A 25,018-nucleotide genomic window follows, 5' to 3' on the forward strand; every position below is an offset into this window, starting at 1 on the left:
TGCCATAGCCTCCTGCTCATTGCCACTTAGGTTTTATTTGTTTTTAAACACAATAACATGTCAGATCATGTCCTCTACTCAACACTCTCCAACAGCTGCACATTTACTTCAGTGAAATACAAAATGCTTACAGTAACTTACAGGATGTGGTCATTATTTCTTTGACCTCCTTTATCAACCACCCATAGCATATACAATATCTTCAGTGATGTTGCTCAAATACACTACCGTTGTCTCATTATAGGGCCTTTTCTCTGCCTGGAATGCTCTTCCCTTAGATAACTACTGATTTATTCCTTCACCCCTTCAAATCCTGACTCAGATCTTTCCTTCTCCATGGTTTACCCTGATCATTCTATTTCATATAGCAGCCTAAAATGTCACATCTCCCTCAACTTTTGAATTTTCCCCCATAACATGTTCTAACATACTCTACAATGTATTATTCTATCACCTCTTGCTGGAATTGCTCATTGATAAATCCCAAACACCTAAGACAGAGCCTGAAATACAGCAAACATGTAATAATAAGAACAGTAGGTTTGGGGGAAGCTTTTTTTTTTTTTTTTTTTTGCTAATAGACTCACTGCCTTTGCAATGATGGCCAATGGTCTCACTTCTTGTTTAGGGTGCCACTTTAAATCATTGTTAAGTGGCTTTGCTTAAAGACAACTAGTTTGGCTTTTGAATACAACAAGGATCAAGGTTCTGAAATTTACCATCAACCTGGATTGAGCACATGCATCTCTTAACAAAACAATATTGTTTTAAATCTGTTAGCAGTCCTTGTAGTTAACCCTACTTTGAGTTTTTTACAAAACATTACTGAATGAAACAAGAAGCATTCTGAAACACTCCCATCACTTCTTCTAACGTAACAGTCTTGATTGACAGAAGATATGCTTTGTGAGAGAGTAGGAGTCTGGCCAAATGTCTGTGTATAAAAACTATCTTCAGTTTCCTAGTCTGAGATAGGTCGATTCTTTCTCCATAGCCCTAAGGCAATGCCACATTTGAGATTTCTTTGCCCAAAGCACTCCACATCCAGTTACAAAATTTTATATCCTTAATAAGAAAATGACAACTGCATCAACAAATAAGTTTATTTTCATTTTTATATAAAGAAATACAGGAAGCAAGAAGACCAGAGTTGTTATGGCTGTTCCATTAAACTGGCAGAGGTGTATATTTGTTCTGTGCTTCTGCTCCACCATCCTTAATACCATTCTCGAAATTCCCACAAAACTGCCAGAGCTGCAGATTAAATGTCTACATTGTAAACAAAGGAGTAAAAATAGACAGGAAAAACAAAGATTTCTTAAATGTCATACTCATACAATTACCACTTCCACTTTGTTGATTTGCAAGGGAATCTGACACAGGTTTTCAACCAAGAATTCTGTTAGTAAAGAAGGAAAATAGATATTGGACAGAAAAACAGCAGTCTCTGACACAGAGTCATTTCTTCATTGCGGAAATAGTCTGTAATGTCAGTTTTCATTTTTAGTTTAATCAAAAGCTGTAAATCTAAGTTTTAAAAAAGTTCCAAGTAGAAAGATTTATTTTGGTTATCCTTTTTTTTCCTTTCTAAATAATATTCTTAAATTGTGGTCAGGAACAGTAGAAATTATGAGTTTTGGGACTTTGTTACCATTCACTTAACACCTCTTCAACTATCCACTGGTTGAATCTACAGTGCTTTTTTGTATAGTATGAATTTCCTTTTATAGTATACTGGATGAAATCTGAATGAAAGCTTTCTCACATTTATTATAGCATATAGTGCCCCCACTCAAATAACTGAGGTTAAGTGTTAAATGAAAGATTTCTCAATATTCATTATAAGTCTCCTCTCATGCGAATTATCTAATACTATAATGACAGCTAATATTTGTGATATGCTATGTTTAAGGCACTGTTCTAAAAGCTTTACATGTAATAACTCACACAATACTTTCAAGAATCTGGTAAGGAAGTATATTTTCTTACAAATGATTAAACAAAAGTGGAGGTTAATTATCAATGTCATGAAGGGAAGCAACTGATAGTCAAGATGTGCTATGGCTAAAGTCCCTCCTATATTTACTATACTAACAAATTACTGTCTATTAAAATTTGAAGTTTAATTGGTTTTCAGTAATGTTAGATTTTTCTACACGGATTACATTATCATTATCTTTCCCTACATAAATTCAGTGATGCTGAGCTTTATGAAGCAAGTCCCCCATATTCAAATTTTAAGAATTCTTTAATGATAATGGATTAATGACCACAGAAGTCTGCCTGTATTAATCCCAAAGAGTCAAAAAACTCATATATAAACTTGTGAACCATGAGTAAAGTCTATCCCACTTTCCTTATATTTAAAAGATTTCTCACTGATATGAATTCTCTGATGTTGAGTTAGTTGTGAGCCACGAGTAAAGGCCTTCCCACATTCCTTACACTGATATGGTTTCTCACCAGTGTGAATTCTCTGATGTCGAGAAAGGTGTGAGCTCTGAGTGAAGGCTTTTCTACATTCTTTGCATTCATAGGGCTTCTCACCAGTATGGATTCTTTGATGTAAAGTAAGTTGAGAACCATGACTAAAAGCCTTCCCACATTCCTTGCATTCATAGGGTTTTTCTCCAGTGTGAATTCGCTGATGTTGCGTAAGCTGTGAACCACGGATAAAGGCCTTCCCACATTCCTTACACTGATAAGGTTTCTCACCTGTATGAATCCTCTGATGCTGTATAAGCAGTAAGCCACGAGCAAAGGCCTTCCCACATTCATTGCATACATAGGGCTTCTCACCTGTATGAAGTCTTTGATGTTGAGAAAGATGTGAACTCTGAGTAAAGGCCATTCTACATTCTTTACATTCATAAGGTTTCTCACCAGTGTGAATTCTGTGATGTTGAGTAAGCTGGGAGCCACGAATAAAGGACTTTCCACATTCCTTACATTCATAGGGTTTCTCACCAGTGTGAATTCTCTCATGTTGAGTAAGTTCTGAGCCACGACTAAAGGTCTTTCCACATTCTTTACATTCGTAGGGTTTTTCACCAGTATGAATCCTCTGATGCCGGGTAAGGAGTGAGCCTCTATTGAAGGCTTTTCCGCATTCCTTACATTGATAGGGTTTTTCACCAGTATGAATTCTCTGATGTTGTGTAAGTTGTGAACCATGACTAAAGGTCTTTCCACATTCCTTACATTCATAGGGCTTCTCATTGGTATGAATTCTCTGGTGTTGAGTAAGTTGTGAACCACGGATAAAGGCCTTCCCACACTGTTCACATTTGTAGGGTTTTTCACCAGTATGAATCCTCTGATGTTGCATTAGTAATGAGCCACGAATAAAGGCCTTCCCACATTCTTTACATTCATATGGCTTTTCCCCATTATGAATTTTCTGATGTTGAGAAAGCTGTGAGCCACAAATAAAAGCTTTCCCACATTCCTTACATTGATAGGGTTTTTCACCAGTATGAATTCTCTTATGCAGAATAAGCTGTGAAAGCTGAGTAAAGACCTTCCTACATTCTTTACATTCATAGAGTTTTTCGCCAGTATGAAGTCTCTGGTGTAGAGTAAGTTGTGAGTTCTGAGTAAAGGCCTTCCCACATTCTTTACATTCATAAGGTTTCTCACCAGTATGGACTTTTTGATGTCGAGTTAGTTGTGAACTACGAATAAAGGCTTTCCCACATTGTTCACACTTATACGGTTTTTCGCCAGTATGAATTCTATAATGTAAAATAAGTTGTGAACTCTGAGTAAAGGCCTTCCCACATTCCTTGCATGCATAGGGTTTCTCGCCAGTATGAAGTCTCTGATGAAGACTGAGCTGTGAATCACGACTAAAGGCCTTCCCACACTGCTTACATTCATAGGGTTTTTCACCTGTATGAGTACTCTGATGTTGAGTTAAGTGGGAAGCTCGTCTAAAGGCCTTCCCACATTCCTTACATTTATAGGGTTTCTCAAAATGACATGTGGGATATTGAGATAAGTAAGTATGCTGATTGAAAATGGACATTTTTTCATATATGATCATTACTTGACTGAAATATTTCTTTTGATTTTCCAATGTGCCTCTGAATTTCAAATAATCTCTAGAACTGGACTCCTTAAGATCATAGTTTTCAAGCCTGTTACTCATTTCCCATTGGGATAATTCCGTTTCATAAGTGTCCTTTCTTGGAGATAAGAATTTACTTGCACACCTTGAAGGCAAATCTGAAAGATAAAAAACAATAAAAAATGTTGGTTGTCATTTCAGAAGTAGAACTTCAATAGTGAAAAGGACTACATAGGAAAAATACATATAGTGAAATAGCCATGAAAAATATATGGCCTACATTATGTATAAAATATTGCTTACTATGATCTATAGTAATACTAGTTACTTTTCACATCACAGTCTGCAACATTTATAGTTTCATAAAGCAATACCTACCCTGCTTTCTATTCTAGTTTTCTCTCTCTCCAACATACACATGCATAATCAAAATTCACTAATTTCATGTTGCAGTAATATGTTGCTACCAGGAATTTGAAAAGAACACTAGCTAAGAATGACCTCATGTATTAACATGTAAAAAAGAGATGAGATAATAAGAGATGTAATAAGAGATGAGAGAATAACAAAAAATCTACTGAGAAGATAAGGAGAGAGATTAAGAAATCTTTTTTTAAGTCAGTGGGTCTCAAACTTTGGTGGGAATCAAAATCACCTGGGACGTGTGTTAAAACCAAAGACACCCAGATAACACACCAGACTAACTGGATCTGAATCTAGTGAGTCAGAAAAAGATCATGAAAATCTTTAGTTTTAATACAGTCTGCCAACTGATTCTGATTCAGATTCAGATTATGATTTGCTATCTCTGACTAGAATCTTTAAATGACTTTCAAATTAAATTTAGAATAAAATCCAAATGGTTTTTATGACTTTAATAAAGCCCTTCAAAGCCCTTCACAGTCTGGTCACTACTTACGTATCTGATTTCCCCATGAATCTTTTCTCCTTTGCCATTTTCCAAACATACTTGATTTCTTTTGGCTCCAAAAAAGTCACACATCCAATCTGAACTTACAACTAGTTAGAGCTGGTTCCACATCTTTTTTTTTTAATTTATTTATCTTTAGAGGGGAAGGGAGGGAGAGAGGGAGAGAAACATCAATGTACAGTTGCCTTTCGTGCATCCCCTGCTGGGAACTGGCCTGCAGGGAACCGGCCTGCAACCCCTGTATGTGCCCTGACTGGGAATCGAACCGAGATTATCTGGTTCACAGGCCTGTGCTCAATCCACTGAGCTACACCAGCCAGGGCTGGTTCCACATCTTTGAACTGCTCTGTATGAGATACTCTACACAAAATTACTCTCATCCTTCAGGTTTCAATTTAAATATAAGTTCCTGAATCTTACACACCCATTTCTGGTAACAGAAGGCTAAGTAATTTAGACTAACCTTCCGGATGAGAGTAATTACACAAATTGGACAAACTATAAAAGGCACTTGACTGAAAGCATTAAAAAGTTAATATTGAAATAAAGAATTAATAGGCTACAAGTTGAAAAATATGAAAACTCAGAGAAAAAAAAAACTAAATGTTTGGTGGCTACTTGTCCCCTGAGGGAAGTCTTACAATCTGGAAAAGGCAATTAAGAAGTGGAGAAACTAGGTAGTGTTTTAAACCATTTATTTCATAGAGCTTGGGCAACAATAACTGTAGCATGGGGCCCAACATTAATTCTCCATACATTGGAATGGGAACTCTCAGGGCTACCATGAAAAACAAGGGAAAAACGGTAGACCACTCTGGACAGAGTCTGAAGTTAAATCATATTTGAATGATCTCAAACCCAGAAAACTGGATTAAAATAATTCAAAATTGCTTGCCATAAACAAACCTAAATCTTCACTGAGATGTATGAAATCATCCAAGTCTTCTAAATAATTATGTAATTTTTATTTATACTGTATAGCACTCAACAAATAACTATGTGAAGGTATAAAAATAATTAAAAACAAGAGAAAACATATAAAAGAAACAGCCCTATAAGGGCTGAAGTCATGTACCTACCACCACAGTAATGATACCCAACAGTCTATTACTCCTACATATTCTTGTGTTGTCCTTTGCAGTAAACCTCTCCTCACCCTCACAGTAAATTAATTAGAAACTGTTCATCTGTGGTTTCCTCGATACCTCCTGACAAAGGGAAATAAAAGTACATCCATAGTAAATCTAAAGTAAAAATAAAAAAAAAAAGAGTATAATACCTCATCAATTACTTTCCCTCTTGCATAATGCTTCTTAGATACTAGCCTTGGTTATCTTCTTTAGTTTTCCCTATTCTTTTCAACCAAGATAGCAAGTTGCTTTCATTTATTTATCATTACTTCACAGTCTCTTTTGTTTCTTTACACTCTGTCTCATATCTTCTCCTATTTACTTTCTTATCAAAGGCCAATTTATTTGTTCATCCAAGAAGAATATCTTTATAATTTCTGAGGCACTGAAACAGGTCAAAGACATAAAGAAAATTTCTGTAATCTTATATAATGTTTGGGAGGAAGGAGAAAACAAAAACAGGAATTATTGACTTGTAATAGAAGGAGTCTGGAGAAATAAAGTTCAAGAAATTTTATGTTAAAAAAAGATGTTGGGTGGAAATATTTTTTAAAAAAGAACAAAAAGTCTCATACACGGCTATTGGGAATGAAAAACTGTACTCATGATGAAACAGTTTGGTAGGGTTTTTTTTATAAAGTTAACCACACACTTCATATACAATCTAGCAGTCAAAATCAGAGATATTTATACTCATGTCCAAACATTTATACAACAAAGATTACAGCAGCTTTATTCATAATTGTCCAGAAATAAAAACCCAGATGTTACTCAAAAGGCGAATGAATCAATAAACTTTGGTATTTCCATACAATGGGCCATCATTCAGCAATAAACAGAAACAAAGTATTGATTCATACAACAATATGGATAATTCTTAAATATATTTTATTAAATGAAAAATACCAGACCCCAAGAATATATATTTTGACTCCACTTACATGACATTCTGAAAAAGACAAAACAATAGGGATAGAAAATATCTCAATTTTTCATAGGCTGGTGAGGGGGGAGGAGTTGACAACAAAAGGACAGCAGTGAAGGGATTTAGAGTGCGATGGAACTGTTGTATATTATGACTGTGACAGTGGATACACTTTAGATGTAGATAGTGCATCAGATTTCCTGAAGAACACCAATAAATGTTGAATAAAACATGACAAACAACATTCTAAAATATGCAAAGCTTAAAAGAAAGTAGATTCACAATGAAATGAGAATCAAAAACTAAAATGGTAAACACGCTTTAAAACAATAAAATGGCAAAAAATACATATGTATCAACAAACTAATCTAAATCTAAAGAACAAACTAAGCAAACAAGAAGAACACAGACAGAATCATGGATACAGAGAGCGTTTTGATGGCTGCCAGGTTGGAGGGAGGTGTGGGGGAATGGGTGAAGAGGTAAGGGGATTAAGAAGTACAAAGAAGTAGTCACAAAATAGCCATGGGAACATAAAGTACAGTATACAAAATGAAGTAGCCAAAGAACTTATACACATGACCACTGGACATGAACAATGGTGGGGGGATTGCCTGAGGGAGTGGGGAGTGCAGGGTAAAGGAGGAAAAAATTAGGACAACTGTAGTAACATAATCAATAAAATATAATTTAAAAAAGAAAAAAATAAAACCATAGCTAACCTCAGAACATTTACAGTCTTTAATTGCTTACCTTAAATGATCTAAAAATGTGAAATAAGCCAGTCAGAGAAAGGCAATACAGTATGATTCACTTATATGTGAAATCTCATGAACAAACTGAAATAACAAGCAAAACAGAGACACACTCATAGATATAGAGAGCAGGATGAGAACTATTGGGGCAGGGTTAGGGGGTGAAGAAATTGAGCAAGAAGGAAAAAAGGACTCATGAGCATATACAACAGTGTGGTGATTCCAGGGGGATGGGGGTATAAAGGGGTTAAATGGTGATGGAAAAAGTACAATAACTTTTTTTTAATCCAAGAGACAAGTCTTTGAACCAACAATAGGTCAGGGATTAAGAAAAAAACTTCACAAAATTGGGCCTAGAGTTTATATGAATGAAAAAAAAAATCCTCTGGTCTCAAAGATAAATGACAAGAGAAATCTTAGTTTTGGCCATTTAAAAAAATGACTTTTACTCTGAGATGAGAAGCCATTAGAGGGTTATAAAAAGCAGCATGACAAGATTCGATTTCTGTTTAAAAAGGAATCATTCCGATTTTCATTAAAATTAAAAGATAACAGATAATGGGAAAGTACAAAAGCTGGGTAGATAGAAGTTACGAGGCTACACAAATAATCCACATGGCTCAGAAAAGATGATTATGGAGAAAGAGGTGGAGAAAGTCAGATGTGAGATATCATTGGATTGAACATGTAATATGACAAAGAGAAGTCGAGGAAATCAAGTGTTTTACCTGAACACCTAGAGCAATGAATATGCTGCTTACAGAGAGGCGGATTCAGGGGAGAGTATCAAGAGTTTGATTTTGAATAATTTGACATAAAAAAGCTATTGAGTAGACAGGTGTATGTACAAATACAGAGTTCTGAAAAAATATTTGGATTAGATAAATTTGGAAGTCAGCAACATATAGATGACATTTAAAACTATGGGATTTGATGAGGTTGAGGGAGTCTTTGGATACAGACAAGAAAAGAAAAGGAAAGCTTGAGGATCGAGCCCTGAGGCACTTCAAAATTTAGAGGTCACATAGATGAGAAGAAACTGCAAAGGAGACAAAGAAGAACCAGCCAATGGGGAAAGAGAAAAATTAGAAAAGTGTGGAATCTCAGAAGCCAAGTGAAATATTTTGGTTGTAAGGAATGATCAATTATGTCAAATAGTAGAAGAGAAAGTAAAATGGTGATTTCTAATTTAACAAAGGTTATTAATGATCTTCATAAAATAATTTTTGTGGAGTAATGGGGCAATTTATGATTAAAGCAGACTTAAGAGAGCATGGAGAAAGACTTGAATGTAGGGAGCATGATAAATGCTTTTTGAAAGGTTTTGTTGTAAAAAGTAGCAAAGAAGATGGATAGCAGCATCATGGCTGAGTGAGGAGACTCCTTTGTTACTCCCCTTAAATTTACAAATCAGACGACTATAGCCTAACAAAGGATCCCCTGCTTAACAAAACCACACACCTGAAAGATCCACATATCAGTACCTCTGAAGATGAATATATTAGAATGATTAGAGGAGGTGGACAGGGAGGAAGGACAAAACAGTGGCCACAAATGCAGTTTGTCATCCACCACAGCTCCAATGAGTGTGGGAGCAGTGGGGAAGTTACCCTGTGGCCCTCAAACTATGGCCTGGAACATAAGAGGGGCAAATGCAGTCACCTTTAGGAAAAAAAAATCGCCTGCCCCGCCCCCCATCACTGCAGAGCCCAGCAGATGTGGCTGAGAAGCTTAAACAGCACAGTGGTGGTGGCAAGGCAATAACCATTGCTGGCAGGAGCGGGGAGCCCTAAAATGATTAATTTGCCTTTCTTGTTCTACCCATAATGGCAGAGCTTGGTAGAAAACGGATACACCCAATAGAGTACAGCACTGCCAACAGCCATTGCTGGCAGAGGAAGAGCCCTAACTTGTGAACTTAACTCCCTTACAGACCTCCCTTAACCCATTTATAGAGAAGCAGGTTTGGGAGAGAGTATCAAGAGTTTGGTTTTGAATTATTTGATATAAAAAAGATGTTGAATAGACAGGTATATGTTCAAATATAAAGTTCTGAAAAGATATTTGGATTAGATATGTAAATTTGGGAGTCAGCAACATACACATGACATTTAAAGCATGGGATTTGATGAGGTTGAGGGAGTCTTTGGATACAGATAAGTAAAGAAGAGAAGGAAAGAAAAGGTTGCTTTACATTTATTTTTCAAAACTTAAAAAATGTTATTTGGTTACTCCCCTTAAATTTACAAATCAGACGGTATAGCTTAACAAAGGCTCTCCTGCTCAACAAACCCACACACCGGAAAGATCCACATATCAGTACCTCTGAACATGGGCACATTGGAGTGAGGAGAGGAGGCAGAATGGGAGGAAGGACAATACAATCATGGCAGAACCACTCCAGCCAATCCTGGCAAAGCCACTACAGGCATTGCAGACATCTCCAAAAACACTGTGGGGTCAGTGGCCATTATTAAAAAGGAAGTAGTGCTGTGAGCTCACAAAACCATTCACCACATTCCTCCACGTAATGGTGTCCTGTAACCGAGGCAAGCCTCCCACCAAACTGGTGGTTACATGGCATTTTCCGTAACTAAAGCAATGTTACTCCACCATAATCCAAGAGGTGTAAAAAGTACAGGTGATAGAAAACAAAAATCTGTGCTATAGCACCATCTATTGGAAAACAAGAAAAAGCACCCTACCTATCAACCTGCTAAAATGTAGAGTAAAACAATATTTAAACTACCTCAGATGTGCAGACACAGACACAGTCCACTAAATACCACAAAAAACCAAAGTAATCTGGGAGCATCAAAAACAAAATAAAAAGTCTTCAGTAATCAAACTCAGCCATGGAAGAATGTGATTTAAATGACAGATAATTCAAGATGGCAGCTATGAAGAAACTCAGTGAGATACAAGAAAACTCAGAAAAGCTGTTCAATGAGCTCAGGAATATAATTAACAAACAAAAAGAGTACTTTACCAAAGATACTGAAACTATAAAAAAGAAACTAGTTCTGGAGCATTAAATAAGTCAATAAACGAGATGAGGAATACATGAGAGAGCATTAGAAATAGAGAAAACAAGAAGTGAGAATTAGCAAGCTCAAGATGGGAAACTATAAATGACCAAGGAAGAAGAGAGACAAAGAATTATAAAAAAATTTTAAAGCTCTATGACAACTATCTGACTGCATTAAAAGAACAATATAAAAATAGTGGGTATAAGAAGAAAAGAGGAAGAAGGGAACAGAGAGCTTACTCCAAAAAACAATATTGATGATAAATTCCTAAGCCTATGGAAAGTACTGGACTTTAAAATAAGGGAAGCTAACAGACCACCTAATTATATCAACACAAAAGGTTCTTCTCTAAGACACGTATTATTCAAATTGTCAGAAATTAATGACAAAGAATTCTCAAAGTAGCCAGGGGAAGAAAGACTGTAACTTACCAAGGAAAGTCCATTAGAGTATCATCAGATTTTCGATTTCCAACATTGCAAGTCAAGAGAGAATGAAAAGAAATATTCAAAATACTGCAATTTTCTCTTAAAGAGAAGCCATCAGACAAACACAATATATCCAGCAAAGTCATCCTTTACACATGAAGGAGAAATAAAAGATTTCCCAGACAAGCAAAAGCTGAGAGCATTTGCCACAATAAGACCTGCATTACAAGAGAGCTCTTCTACCAAAAACAAAAATAAAATCAGAAACGATAGATAGGTTACAACAAACACCACTGAAATACAAAGGACCATACACAAGAATACTATGAAAGGCTACACCCCACTAAATTCCACAACCTCAAAGAAGCGACAAATTCATAGAAGTATACAACATCCTGAGGCTGCATTATGAAGAATGTAAAAACCTAAATAGACCAACCACCAGCAAGGAAACTGAAACTAATCAAAAACTTCCCTCGAAACCAAAAGTCCAGGACCATATGGCTTTATTGGTGAATCCTAACAAACTCAAAGAACACTTAATAATCCTTTCTAATATTTTTCAAAATTTTGAAGAGGGAATACTTCCTAAAATGTTTTACAAGGCCAACAGTACCCTTATACCAAAACCAGACAACAACCATACATACAAAAATAAACTGCATGCCAATATCACTGATGAACATAAATGCAAAAATCTTAAACAAATGGAAAAGAACAATACAGTAAAAGGATCCTACATCACATTCAGGAGGAACTCATCCCAGGATGCATAGACAGTTGGTTCACCATCCTCAAATCAATCAATGTGATACATTACGTTAACAAAATAAAAGATGAAAATGATATCATCGTATCAGTAGAGGAAGAAAAAGCATTTGGCCCTGACCAGTGTGGTTCAGTGCTTTGGGTATTGTCCCACAAAGCCACTTCTATTCCTGGTCAAAGCACACACCTCAGTTGTGGGCCAGGTCCCCTGCTGGGGTTTTCAAGAGGCAACAGATCAATGTTTCTCTGACACAGCAATGTTTCTCCCTCCCTTCCTCTTTCTTTAAAAATAAACAAAATCTTAAAGACAGAAAAAAACATTTGACAAGCTATTGCATCCATTTATAATTTAAACTCAATAAAATGAGTATAGAAGTTACTGTAACATTACAAAGGTCATTTATGACAAACCCTCAGCTAACATACTCAATGGTAAAAAACTAAAAGCATATCCTCTAAGATCACGAACAAGACAAGGATGTCCACTCTCACCAGTGTTATTCAGCATAGTAATGGGAGGCCTATCCAGAGCAACTGGGCAAAAGAATACACTAAAAGGCATCCAAATTGGGAACAAAACATAAAACTGCCACTATGTGCAGACAATATGATTCTATGTATAGACAACACTAAAGTCCCCACCAAAAAACTTAGAAGCAATAAGCAAATACAGTAAGAGTTTCAAATTACAAAATCAATGTACAAAATCTCTTCTGTTCCTATATACTAAGAATATAATACCAGAAAAAGAAATAGAGTTCCATTTAAAATTGCAACAAAAAGAATAAAATACCTCAGAAAAAAATGTTAGCAAAAGACATGAAGGACCAGTACACTCAAAACTACAAGATATTGCTGAAAGAAACTTAAAACACACACACAAATGAAAAGATATTCTGTGTTCATGGATTGTAACACTGTTAAAATGGCATTATTATCTAAAGCAATATACAGCTTTAATGCAATCCCAATGGCATTAAACAGAAATATGCTTCAGAAACACAGAAATATGCCCACAGAAACACAACAAAATATGCTCAAATTCATATGGAACCACAAAAGATCCAGATTAGCCAAAGCAATCCTGAAATAAAGAACAAAGCTGGAGGGCACCACAATGTTCATAGCAGCACAATTTACAATAGCCAAGAGTTGGAAGCAACCTGGGTGCCCGTCAGTAAATGAATGGATAAAAAAATTGTGGTACATATACACAATGGAATTCTATGCAGCAGAGAGAAAGAGCTACTACCCTTTGCAACAACATGGATGGAACTGGAAAGCATTATGCTGAGTGAAATAGGCCAGGAGTTGAAAGACAAATACCATATGATCTCACCTTTAACAGGAAGCTAAACAACAAAACAAACAAGCAAGCAGAATAAAAACAGAGACACTGAAATAGAGGACAAGGGGACAGTGACCAGAGGGGAGAGGGAAGGGAATTTAAGGGGGAAATAGGGGGAGGGATTTGGAGGAACAAATATGAAGGACACAGGGACAAGAACTAAGGGGGGTGGAAATGGGAGGGAGGTGGAGTGCATGTGGGAGGGGTGGGCTGGGGTGGGATTAATAAAAAAACTGTACTTGAAAAATAACTAATAAAAAGTAAAAAAAAAAAAAAAAAGAAATGGGTGTTAAAAAAGAAAAGAATGTTAAAAGAGAAGCTATGGAATGGGAGAAGTATCAGTAAGCCACATATAAGGGCTTAATATCTAGAATGTATGAAGAATTCTTAACAACAATTCTTTCTGCTGTGTAGTATTCCATTGTGTATATGTAACCAGTTTCTGATTCACTCATTTATGGGACTACATCAAATTAAAAAGCTTCTGCATGGCTAAAGAAAACAGCATCAAAAGAAAAGGGAACCAATTATATAGGATAGCATATTTACCAATGTACCTTGGACAAGGGTTTAGTCTCCAAAATATATAAAGAATTCATATGGCTCAACACCAGGAGGACAGAACAACCCAATTATAAAATGGGCAAAGGACCTCAACAGCCACTTCTCCAAGGAGGACATACAGTGGGCATATAGACATATGAAAGGATGTTCAACATCACTAACCATCAGAGATGCAAATAAAACCACAATGAGATACCACTCCACAACAGTAAGAATGGCCATCATAAACAAATCAACAATGAGTGTCAGCAAGGATGTGGAGAAAAGGGAACCCTCATGCACTGTTGGTGGGAATGCAGACTGCTGCAGCCACTGTGGAAAACAGCATGGAGTTTCCTAAAAAAACTAAAGATGGAACTGCCTTTTAATCCAGTGATCCCACTGCTAGGATTAGACCCTAAGAATCTGGAAACACCAACTCAAAAGTGCTGGAGACAGCCTAAGTGCCCACCTATATCTATTTTTTAAAAATGTGAGCTCTTTTAGCAGACCTAAATGTTAACAATGCATAGTCTGCCTTTTCTTACAATATTATAAATGTCCCAGAGTTAAAACCTAGCCCCTTGACCATCAAAGAAGATAGGAAAATAGGTAATTATATATGAAGGGTGGACAAGATAATGTGCCTTATGAAGAAACTATGTCTATTCCCAGTAATTTAAAACCATTACTTTGAGAAGAAATTCAGTTAATTACTTAAAAACAACCTTGAAATAACATCAGTTAAGGCAGCCATTCCAAAAAGAGAACCTAAAATACTACAAAGTAGATATCCTTACCTAGTGACATCAAGTTACTATAGTTCTCCAACATCACATCTCTGTACAAATGCCTTTGAGCAAAGTCCAGGCATTCCCACTCTTCTTGAGAGAAGTCAATGACAACATCCCTGAACATCACCAATCTCTGAAACAACAAACATAATACTAGTAGTGGAAATAAAAAAAAAATGTACTTTCAATGGAGGGGGAGATGATAGGGAGCTCTTAACCAGTAAGGTAACAGAGCATACATGCTAAGCCTCTGACATGGACAAGACACTACAAAAATCAGTACTTCAGAAGTGACAACATGTGCCTTTTTATCCTGTTGCTGACATTTCCTGAATCTAGATCATCTCATTACACACAAAGCCTGGGAATTAATAAAGTTAATGAATTAAAATTAATTTTAAAATACAATATTCCAATAAAAATTAATAGAAGACAGAAGTGCCTTGTATACTACGTGTCTTGTACATCACACATTCCCAAAAAATGAGTTTCCCTTTCTTATCCATTATTTAAGAAATAAGAGTCCCTGAGACCCCTATCCCACCCAAACTGCAGGGGTACCCAAGCTGCTTTCACTGGCTTTTCCATACAAATGGCCTGTCTTGGCTCATGCTATACTTTCCTAAATTCCTTCAAAGGTTCACAACCCCAAACGAGCACCATCTGGCCTCTGAATGCCACGTATCTCTTCTAAGTGATCCCAGACCTGGCACTAGCAGTAGCTAGAATTGTCTACAACTTGGCTTCTCCTGGATACCTCCAAGCACAGGCCAAATAACAGCCAATTGCAGATCACTTTGCAGTTCACTCCAGGTGGTCCCAGAAAAGACACAGACAGCTGGCCTTCGTCTGTACCATCCGGAAGGCCCCAGAGCCCACACCCCGCAGTAGCCATCTTCAGACTATACCAAAGTACCACCCAACCACCTCTACAAGCAACACACTCAAGGGGCAGACATGGAGGGCACCAGTACCTAGCTGAAGTGAGTTCTGGACCATGGGGTCAACTTCGGCACTGCAGTTCCTCCACTGTAGTTGTGCCCAGTCAACCCTTCCCACTGATGTACTAATAGCAATCCAAGCTCAAATACAATAGGAGGGTGCACACAGCCCACACAGGGGGCACACATGGAGTTCCCAGCTCAAGTGACAGGAAAGGCTGCTTCACTGGATGCAACAGGGCCCCTCTAACATAAGGTTATCCTACCAAGACTGGGAGATATAGTAGACCTACCTAACACATAGAAACAAACACAGAGGCAGCCAAAATGTGGAGAAAAATAAACATATCCCAACTGAAAGAAAAGGAGAAATCTCTAGAAACAGAACTAAATAAAATAAAGGAAATCAAACTACCAGATACACAGTTCAAAACCAATTATAGCATCCTCAGGGAACTTAGTGAGAAATTCAACAGCATAAAAAAATACAGAATCCATAAAAAAGAACTAGTTAGAAATGAAGAATACAATAACTGAAATGAGGAATATACTAGAAAAAATCAATAGCAGGTTAGATGAAGCAGAGGATCAAATTAGCAATTTGGAAGACAAGATAGCAGAAAATACCCAATTAGAGTAGCTAAAAATAACCCAAAAAATGAGGATAATTTAAGGGACCTCTGGGATAACATCAAGCATATCAACATTTGTACCACAGGCATACAAGGAGAAGAGAGAGAGCAAGGGATTGAAAACCTAGTTGAAAAAACAATGACTGAAAACTTCCCTAACCTGGTAGAAAAGACAAAAAAGACACACGAGTCCAGGAAGCACAGAAGAGTCCCAGAGAAGATGAATCCAAAGAGGCCCACTCCAAGACACATCATAATTAAAATGCCAAAGGTAAAAGACAGAGAATCCTAAAGGCTGCAAGAGAAAAGCAGTTAGTTACCTACAAGGGAGCTCTCAGACTCTCAACTGATTTTTCAACAGCTTTGTATGTGAATATAGGTTGGATTAGAAAGACACAGGTAGAGAAGACACTATCAGTTAAAAGAATGTAATAAACTGAGGAGCTCATCCCTGACTGGGGGTCAACTAGTTTCAGGAATAAGGAATGTAAACATGGACATACCCTATAAAAAAGTGGCTATTTAAAGAGGACAGGAGAAGCCCTGGCTGGTGTAGCTCAGTGGATCGAGCACAGGCCTGTGAAGCAAAGGGTCACCGGTTCGATTCCCAGTCAGGGCATATGCCTGGATTGCAGGCCAGGTCCCCAGTAGGGGACACATGAAAGGCAACCACACATTAATGTTTCTCTCCCACTCTTTCTCCTTCCCTTCCCTTCTCTCTAAAATTAAATAAATAAAATATTTTAAAGAGGACAGGAGAAAACCCCATTTACCTGAGCCATGATTTTTAGATCTATAAGAAATGATCAATCCTCTCCTGGATTCCTATCTTGGAGAAGCACAGTGTCTGGAAAAGGCAGTGCTAGAACGAAGAAAACAGAACCATGAGATCATGCTTTTCACAAAGCACCAAAAGAATTAAGTTAGAATTACCTTTGTTGCCCTCCTCTTCCTGTCTCTTGCTCCCATTCCCAAAATACACGCTATATAGGGGGAATATAGGTGGTGGTTCTTAACCCTGCCAAACTCAGTGCTCTCTGTATTCAAAAAGAAAATATTTACAAAATCTTCTCTATCACTTCTGAAATAAAACTTATAGTTATCCATTTACATATTATACCAAAAATAGAGATAATGACCAATTATTATATTTCAATATATATTTCTTTAAATACAAACTTTTTTATTTTAATTTTATTTTTTAAATTGTTGCTCAAGTAGTTTTCTACCTTTTCCCCTCACCACCTCCTCACCACCACCTCCCTCCCCTGTTTCCACCCGCCTTGTTATTGTCCATATGTCCCTTATAATTGTTCCTGTAAATGTTTCACCCTTTCCCCCCATTATCCCCTCCCCTCTCCCCTCTGGTCACTGTCTGCCTGTTCTCAATGTCAGTGTCTTTGGCTATACCTTGCTTGCTTGTTCGTTTTGTTGATTAGGTTCCTATTAATGGTGGGATCATATGGTATTTGTCTTTCACCACCTGGCTTTTTTTTTTTTAAGATTGTATTTATTTATCTTTAGAGGGGAAGGGAAGGAGAGAGGGAGAGAAGTATCAATGTATGGTTGCCTCTCGTGGGTCCCCTGCTGGGTACTGGCCTACAACCCAGGCATGTGCCCTGACTGGGAACTGAACCCCTATCCTCTGGTTTGCAGGCCCGCGCTCAATCCACTGAGCTACATGAGCCAGGACTATTCCCCGCCTGGCTTATTTCACTTAGCATAATGCTCTCCAGTTCCATCCATGCTGTCACAAATCAAACCACTACAGTAAAAGGCATAAATAATTAAATGCTTACAACTACCTAAAATGGACAAATTTAGATTTATAAGATGACAATATTCAACTAAGTACTGTTGACATATTTTTACTTATATTTGACATTTTGAAATAAAGGCTATATTTATACATGTATGTATGTGTGTGTATATACAAATCTGTGTTGTGGAATAAATGAAATTCATTATCTACAAATGGAGGCTTCTACAAGTATGTAGTATTCACAAGTCAAATGTCATAAGCGGTGTTGCCATTAGTGCCAAAGCTTTTTATTGTTTTAAAGAGTCTCAGTGAATTTCTGAATAAAACAAGTCCATCTTTCTCAAATAATCTAGCATTCCTGAAAGATTTAACTAATAGTAAAACCATCAATAATGCTAAAATGAATGTAGAAATTTGAAATAAATCATGCAAAAATGCTTTATGTAAAAGGTTCTAGACCCTCATAATTGGAAACACATTTTTCCCCCTCAGGTATGATCCTCATTTTGTAGGTAATAGAACAATTCTTTGTTATGCACTGCAGGACATCTAGATTAGAATTTGGCCCACCAACTATTTTTGTAAATGAAGCTGTACTGGAACACATCTACAGTCATTTGTTTATATACTGTCTTCTTTCACACTAGTATGGAATAGCTAAAGAGTAGGAAGAAAAACTGAATGACTCAAAAATCCTAAATTATTTATCGTTTATTCCCTTATAGAAAAGCTGTCTAACTTGTGATCTAGATCCATGTCTTACTTTAGTTTTTCAAAAGCTAGAAGCCTTCACCCAGTTGTTACAATACTTAAAAGCACTCAGATATATTTCTAAAACATTCCCCAGGAAAAGTCACTGCTCCTACACAGAATCACTGATATAGGAACTCAATAGATATTTAATTAGAAATTCCACTTCCTCTATATATTAGGAAGGTGCAATAGATAATTGCGTCCATTCTAACAAACAAAAATAATTCAGATGAGATTAAAAATCGTAATTCCTTTTAAATTCATCACAGATTTTTAGCTGAAAATTATAAGCAAAAGAAATTTAACTGAAATTATAATAAAAATCTAAAAAGCACCAAGCTCTCCTGAAGAGACATATATGGATGCTCTCATCCCTCACAGGGCTTCAACTATACTGCAATTACCTTAAAGATTAATAGTCCAACACCATTCCAATAAAGACACAACATCAAAACAAGGTAAGAAAGTCTAGCTATATGCTCTTTACAAGAAACAGACTTTAGATATATAGGCACTGATAAGCTGAAAGTAAAATAGTGGAGAAAGATACACCACACAAATACTAAGTATAAGAAAGCTTGTGTACCTGTATTAATATAAGACAAAATAGACTTATATTGTATGTCTAGTATAATAAGAAAATTAAAAAATTATTATAAAAAACAAATAAAAGAGGCCTGGACCATCAGCACCAAAAAAAGTTGCCCAAGCCCCCTTTCCAGCCCAGCATCTGCCTCTGCCTCTGCCTAGAATGGGCCTCATATGCATCACCTGGAGGGTCCTTCATGCCCCCTGCTGACACCCTGGGCCAAACAGAGTATGTATCAGCCCAGGTTCCTCAGCCTGGGCCTTGAAGCCTGAAAGATTTAACTAAGCCTGAAAAAAACTAAAACTAATAATAATAATATTTAACAATATAAACACTAAGTTGTTTTTCTAAAGTTGGGTATGGAGAAAAAGATAAAGAGGGAAGAAAATGAGGAAATGCGCCAATTTTATCATTAGCATTGCAATTCAAGTAGAATTTATGTCAAAAGCATTAAAATAAACTAAAAGTAGGCTATTTCTAGACATTTGTCCCATAAAGAAACCTAAATAAATAGAAACTATATAGACAATTATTGATTGATGCATTATGTAATGACAAAATACTGGGAAAAAACCCAAATGCCTCCCCACAGGAGATTGGCAAAATAAACTATCACACCCACACAAAATATCCCTATAAAAGAAGGACCCCGTTACACCCAGGGGAAAGGCAACCATACATTGATGTTTCTCTCCCTCTCTCCTTCCCTTTCCCTCTAAAAGATAAATAAATAAAATCTTAAAAAAAAAAAAAAGAATGTGGAAGATTTCTGCAGGCCGTTTTTGAATGATTTCTAGGATACATTAATGTGTGAGGAAAAAAAGGAAGATGCTGAACAGCGTACGTAGGACCCTCCCTTTTAATTAAGAATGAGATAGTAAAAAAATATATATACATATACATACAAACACATAAACCAAAGAGAAGAATAAAGCAAAGATAATTATAGGTAGTTATCTATATTTGGAAGAAGGAAACAGGGTTGATAGGATAGGAATGAATACCAGACATCTCTGAATTCTTCTTGTTCTGTAGTTTAGAATTTGGAAATATGTAAATATTTTAGGTACTTTTAAAATAAAATTCAATCAAGGGGTAGGGAACAATTTCTAAAAGTAAAAGCAACATGAAACAAATGAGCCTAGCTCTGCCTCTCAGGTGGGTGGCTTAACAATATGAGAGATGTTATTTTTAGGTGAATTTTAAAACACAGTAATTTGATTACAGATCCTTAGTCAATTATATCCTACTAAACTCTAGGAAGATCGTTTTTCTGTATTTATATAGTGAATAAAAAATCCTACGGTGAATTTATATGGTGAAAAATTGCTATGTAAGAAATAACATAATATTGAATCCTTTTTACATTTATGAATCTCAGATCCATTCTTCCTCAATTTAACAACTATCTATCACAATTAACTGCACACCATCCTTGCTCCCAATCTACAGAAAACTGCCCCTCCCCTATTATTCGCAAAGGCTTAGCTAGGAAATTTCAAAAAGCAAACAAAGATTCCTATGTCCTGAAACAAACAAAGGCAGTTCAGCAAACAAAGAGGAAACATCTACTCACCATGGTTTGCTTTCCAATGCATCACAGCCATTTTTTCCTCCTCTGGGCTCTACTGTCAGGAAAAGTAAATGGAATTATTAGGCCTTTCTTAAGGTATATTCTAAATTAGAACACACTCTCTTCTGTCTCCCACTCCCCAATCTACCCCTCATTTAACATAGAGGGAGGTCAAAAGGAGACTAGAACAGTTCTTCACTTTTTGTTTCAGAAAGAAAATCACAGCTGTCTTGGGCTAGAATTTACTTCTGGATGCCAAGTTGACCACTACAGACCCCCCTACAGGGGTGTGTTACAGGTTCTTAAGTGGGCAGCTTGCCTCTTACAGCACATTCTGCAAAAGCATTCCCACTCCTGAAATCCTATTACATTTACAAGTGGTCTTTCTTGAAGGTGCTATCAGCTCTAACATTTTCATCTCAAAACCAGGCCTGTGGCTTAGAAACAACTCATGTATTCTTCATTCATGGGCTCAAATTTCTGACTTCCTTCCTGCATCAAATGTCCTTAAGAGAGCACCAGAAAACAGCAGGGAACCTTCAACTACAACCCTAGGGTGAACTAATGATGGATACAGACATAAAGCAATCAATAACAGGCCATGTGTGAATGAGGGAAAGAGGGAGGGTAGTCGCTCTGGCAAGAAGGGAAAGAAGTCGAGTCCTCTCTCAGTAGAGGACACAGCCAGATGGGTCTCATGATCCATAGGCAGATTCTATCCTGGAATGAACCCCATTAACATCCCAACAATTTTACTTCTGTACTCCACAAAACTCTCATAAGGACACAGACTATAAAATATACAAATGACGACACAAAGGGACACAATGACATTTCCCTAGTCACACCACCAGAGTCACATTCACCACGCTAATGCTACAGTCAGGCCACCTAGTCTTAAACAAAATCCAATCACACACAGAGCACACACACAACCCTCCTGAAGCACACACAACTACCCTGCCAGGAGCACACAACGGCCCAAAACGCCGTTTAATAGCAGCACTTTTACTTTCTTCATAGTCACGAAAACGGCACAGGCACATACACTCCCCCCAACATAGCACACTGAGTCATCCAATCAGATAGTCAAACACAAACTACCAAATAGATGAAACAAGCCGACACGAACACTGTCACAGAGACACTTATAACATCTCAAAATCTCAGGCAAAATGCAGTAAAATACACGATACAATCACATACACAACCTTAAAGTGCACCCAGTCACAACAGCACCGTCGCGCACCTCAGTCACAAGCAACCCCAGTCACAGAAGTATTATCACACCCTCATAGTCACAAAAAACTCACATTCACACAAACACCTGAACACAAAACCACAGTCGCACAAGCCTCCTAACCTATACAGTCACCAAAATCAGTCTGGCTTGTCGCACAATACAAATCCGGAGGAGGTGCCGCCACACGTGCACTTCCAGCGGCTTCCTTCGAGCTTTTCCGCCCACCTCTCCAGAAGGTGCCGTTCGGGGTCCAGAGTCTGGCGCTCGGGTTCCAGGTAGATTCGGCTTCACGGGCCTCACCAGAGCTAGCCCTAGCTCCTCCACGGATACAGCTCTCCCCACGCGCGAGGCCCCCAGATCGCGCGAACAAACGGAAACGAAGTCGCGTTGGAACCCGGTGGCTCTGGGAAATGTAGTCCAAGGCAGGGAGGCTGTAGTGAGCCAGCCAAGACACAGGGAGACACAGTCCACCTAGCAGGGGTCTCCTGGACCCCCGCGCCAGAACCTACTCGCGCACCGGGCTGCGCCGGCGATTTCTGGGAGGGCCCTCCAGCGCGCAGTGCGCAGGCGTCGGGGGCGCGCTGCCGGGGCAGTTGAGGCCTGAGACCTGGAGTACTGAGTGGTCCCAGGGAAGGAGAAAGTGGGGCTGGCCTTCGCGGCAGGTGCGGGGAAGGAGCTGGAGTCAGGCAAAGACCTGCCGGAGGCTGCGACTAGCATGAGACCCTTTTTGTGTCTCTCCTGGCACTTTAGTGTGTGAATGAGTGTGAAACAACGCGAGATGTTGTCGGGCAGTGGCAGGTTGTTAACACGTGTGTGATTCTACGTGTGCGTGGGATTGTCTGATAGAATAAGGATATCTGCTATTGTAGTTTGTTTTATCTGGTGATAGTTCGTTTATGTAAATGTGCTTTTCTTGTGCCTGCATATCAGAGTGTCTGTAGGAGTTTGGCTAACAAAAGAGCAATGTGTGACTGTGAAAAAATGATGGGTGGTCAAGTTATTCCGTGAACACTAATTTGATGATCTAGAAAAGGTTATCAATTTATCTGGCACATAAATGATTTTTCTATCAGAGCAAATACATTGTGTTACGGGGAAGACTACAAAATAAACATTTTTTAAAAGAAAGATTATTTCAAAGCCAGTCCTAGGCTAACTGCTTCTTCCTCTGACACGGAGGAAAAAGTAGGCATCCATTCTTTCGCACAAAGTAGGCATCCATTCTTTTCTACTATTGGGGGACATTCTTTGGTAAGGTTGAAAGGCCATTGACTAACGTAGTAATAATGTAAGTTTATACCTGAGAAGAGTGAATTTTAGCAGAGGCCAGCATTAGTCAGGTTTCCTGAATTCCAGGGCAAACCCTTGTCCCCATTTTCTAATGGGCAAATCTTGGCTCACAAAGAGAAAGGAACTTAAGGATGTATGTTTTGGTAAGCCTGAACTTGTTTTCACTTTAAGACTTCATGGTCTTTTTTAAAAATATAAATAATCACAAACTTTTTGAAATTCCAACATAGAGAATATAGAGTTATAATCCCACCATCCTTGGAATGGTGGAAACAGGAGGAAAAAAAATAATAAAACTTATTCTGGCTTGCAGGGCCCTATACCAAATACTTTGATCTCTTCCCAGTAATGTGACTATAATAGCAAGTTCAGCAGAATTGTTGAATAAATGAACCCGTGTAATTCAGTATGTCTATGTGAAATAAGGATGGTCAAATCGCAGTGACTTAGAGTAGGTCAAAGTGATACAGGGTGCAGCCAAGGGCGGGGGGGGGCAAAAAAAAGATTTGGAATGGTGTCCAGAATTCAAAGTGTATGGGAATATTGGAGAGACATATAGGATGTCCTCACAGCCCCCCACCCACCCCCACCCCCACCCCCACCATGGGGAAGGGATGAATAGAGCCAGGGCCATTGAGAGCTATTTTGCATAGCAACAGTTTTGCAGCTAACCTCTGGAATGATTGTTTAACATATCTATAACCTTTAACTGGTTTCATAGATATGTTAAATAGCTGTGGCCAAATTTTGAGCCAGGGAGAAGGGAATGGCTTGGACCCAGGAGAGGTAACTAGGGGCTGTGCCCCTGAATGAGGAGCGCAGGTGTGAGAGCTTGGAAAAGATGGGCTCCAGGACTTGAGGGGATAACTGCCCAGGTGAAGGGGAAAACCATGCAGCTTTGCCAGAATGGAGATCCCTGCAGCCAGGTGAAGAAGAAAGCCACATGCTTTTGGTGGAGTGCAAACCCCTGCAGCTTTGGTAGAAGAGGCCCACGCAGCTTTGGGGTGCCCCCTTTGGCCACGTGGCCTGGAAAGCAAGAGAGACTTTGACTGGAACTGGGTACAAAGAACTCTTGCCAGTGGACCATGAGAGAGTGCCACAGTACTTTGGATTAACTAGAGATCCTGCCTGACACAGCTGACGATTCCAGCGGCCTGAAAAACAGACGTGTGCTCTTTTCCTGATTTATGCTACCCGGAGTTGGGACAGTGGGAGAAGGGAGCGCTTTGTGGGTGTAGGTGTATACCCTACAAGACTGATATTTTAGTGGAGGCATTAGGCCTGAATAGCACTAAATAAACATTTTGTTTCCTTTTCACAAATCTCTGACGTTGAGAGATGGCTTTCCAATTGGTGGCGGACAGAAGAGCCCAGTAGATATTAGTATTTTGTCCTTGGGAGGGGCCCCTGTTGTATAGCAGTTTTTGACATCCCTAGGTGAGCCAAATATTATATTGCCCCTCCCTTGGACCTCTTGTTTGGTAACAAAAGTGTCACAGGGGAGTAAGACTTTTG

At 38.1% G+C, this 25,018-nt stretch overlaps 1 protein-coding gene across 3 annotated transcripts; it reads right to left on the reverse strand.

Annotated features, from left to right (window-relative positions):
* Positions 1-1,089: 1,089 nt before the first annotated feature.
* On the reverse strand, positions 1,090-22,744 carry LOC119046736 (zinc finger protein 420). Of its 3 annotated transcripts, none has more exons than XM_037141859.2 (5): positions 22,439-22,744; positions 20,974-21,022; positions 17,067-17,155; positions 14,727-14,853; positions 1,090-4,227 (listed from the first exon to the last, which is right to left on the reverse strand). In XM_037141859.2, exons 3-5 carry the CDS (start codon positions 17,073-17,075, stop codon positions 2,312-2,314), a joined length of 2,052 nt encoding a protein of 683 aa, XP_036997754.2. In that variant the 5' UTR covers positions 17,076-17,155; positions 20,974-21,022; positions 22,439-22,744; the 3' UTR covers positions 1,090-2,311. The 3 variants fall into 3 exon arrangements, with proteins under 3 accessions (XP_036997754.2, XP_036997755.2, XP_053526536.1); XM_037141860.2 differs by having other exon boundaries at positions 20,974-21,025; XM_053670561.1 differs by lacking the exon at positions 14,727-14,853 and having other exon boundaries at positions 20,974-21,025.
* Positions 22,745-25,018: the final 2,274 nt, after the last annotated feature.

This window comes from Artibeus jamaicensis, unplaced genomic scaffold, assembly GCF_021234435.1.
Source record: "Artibeus jamaicensis isolate MK-2021 breed Jamaican fruit bat unplaced genomic scaffold, CSHL_Jam_final contig_589, whole genome shotgun sequence".
Lineage (NCBI taxonomy): Eukaryota > Metazoa > Chordata > Mammalia > Chiroptera > Phyllostomidae > Artibeus > Artibeus jamaicensis.

Coding starts and splice junctions, on each gene's coding strand:
- LOC119046736 (XM_037141859.2), bottom strand. Junction 4,228..14,726: donor TAGTAACTTGATGTCACTAG/GTAAGGATATCT, acceptor TTTATCTTTCAG/ATTTGCCTTCAAGGTGTGCA.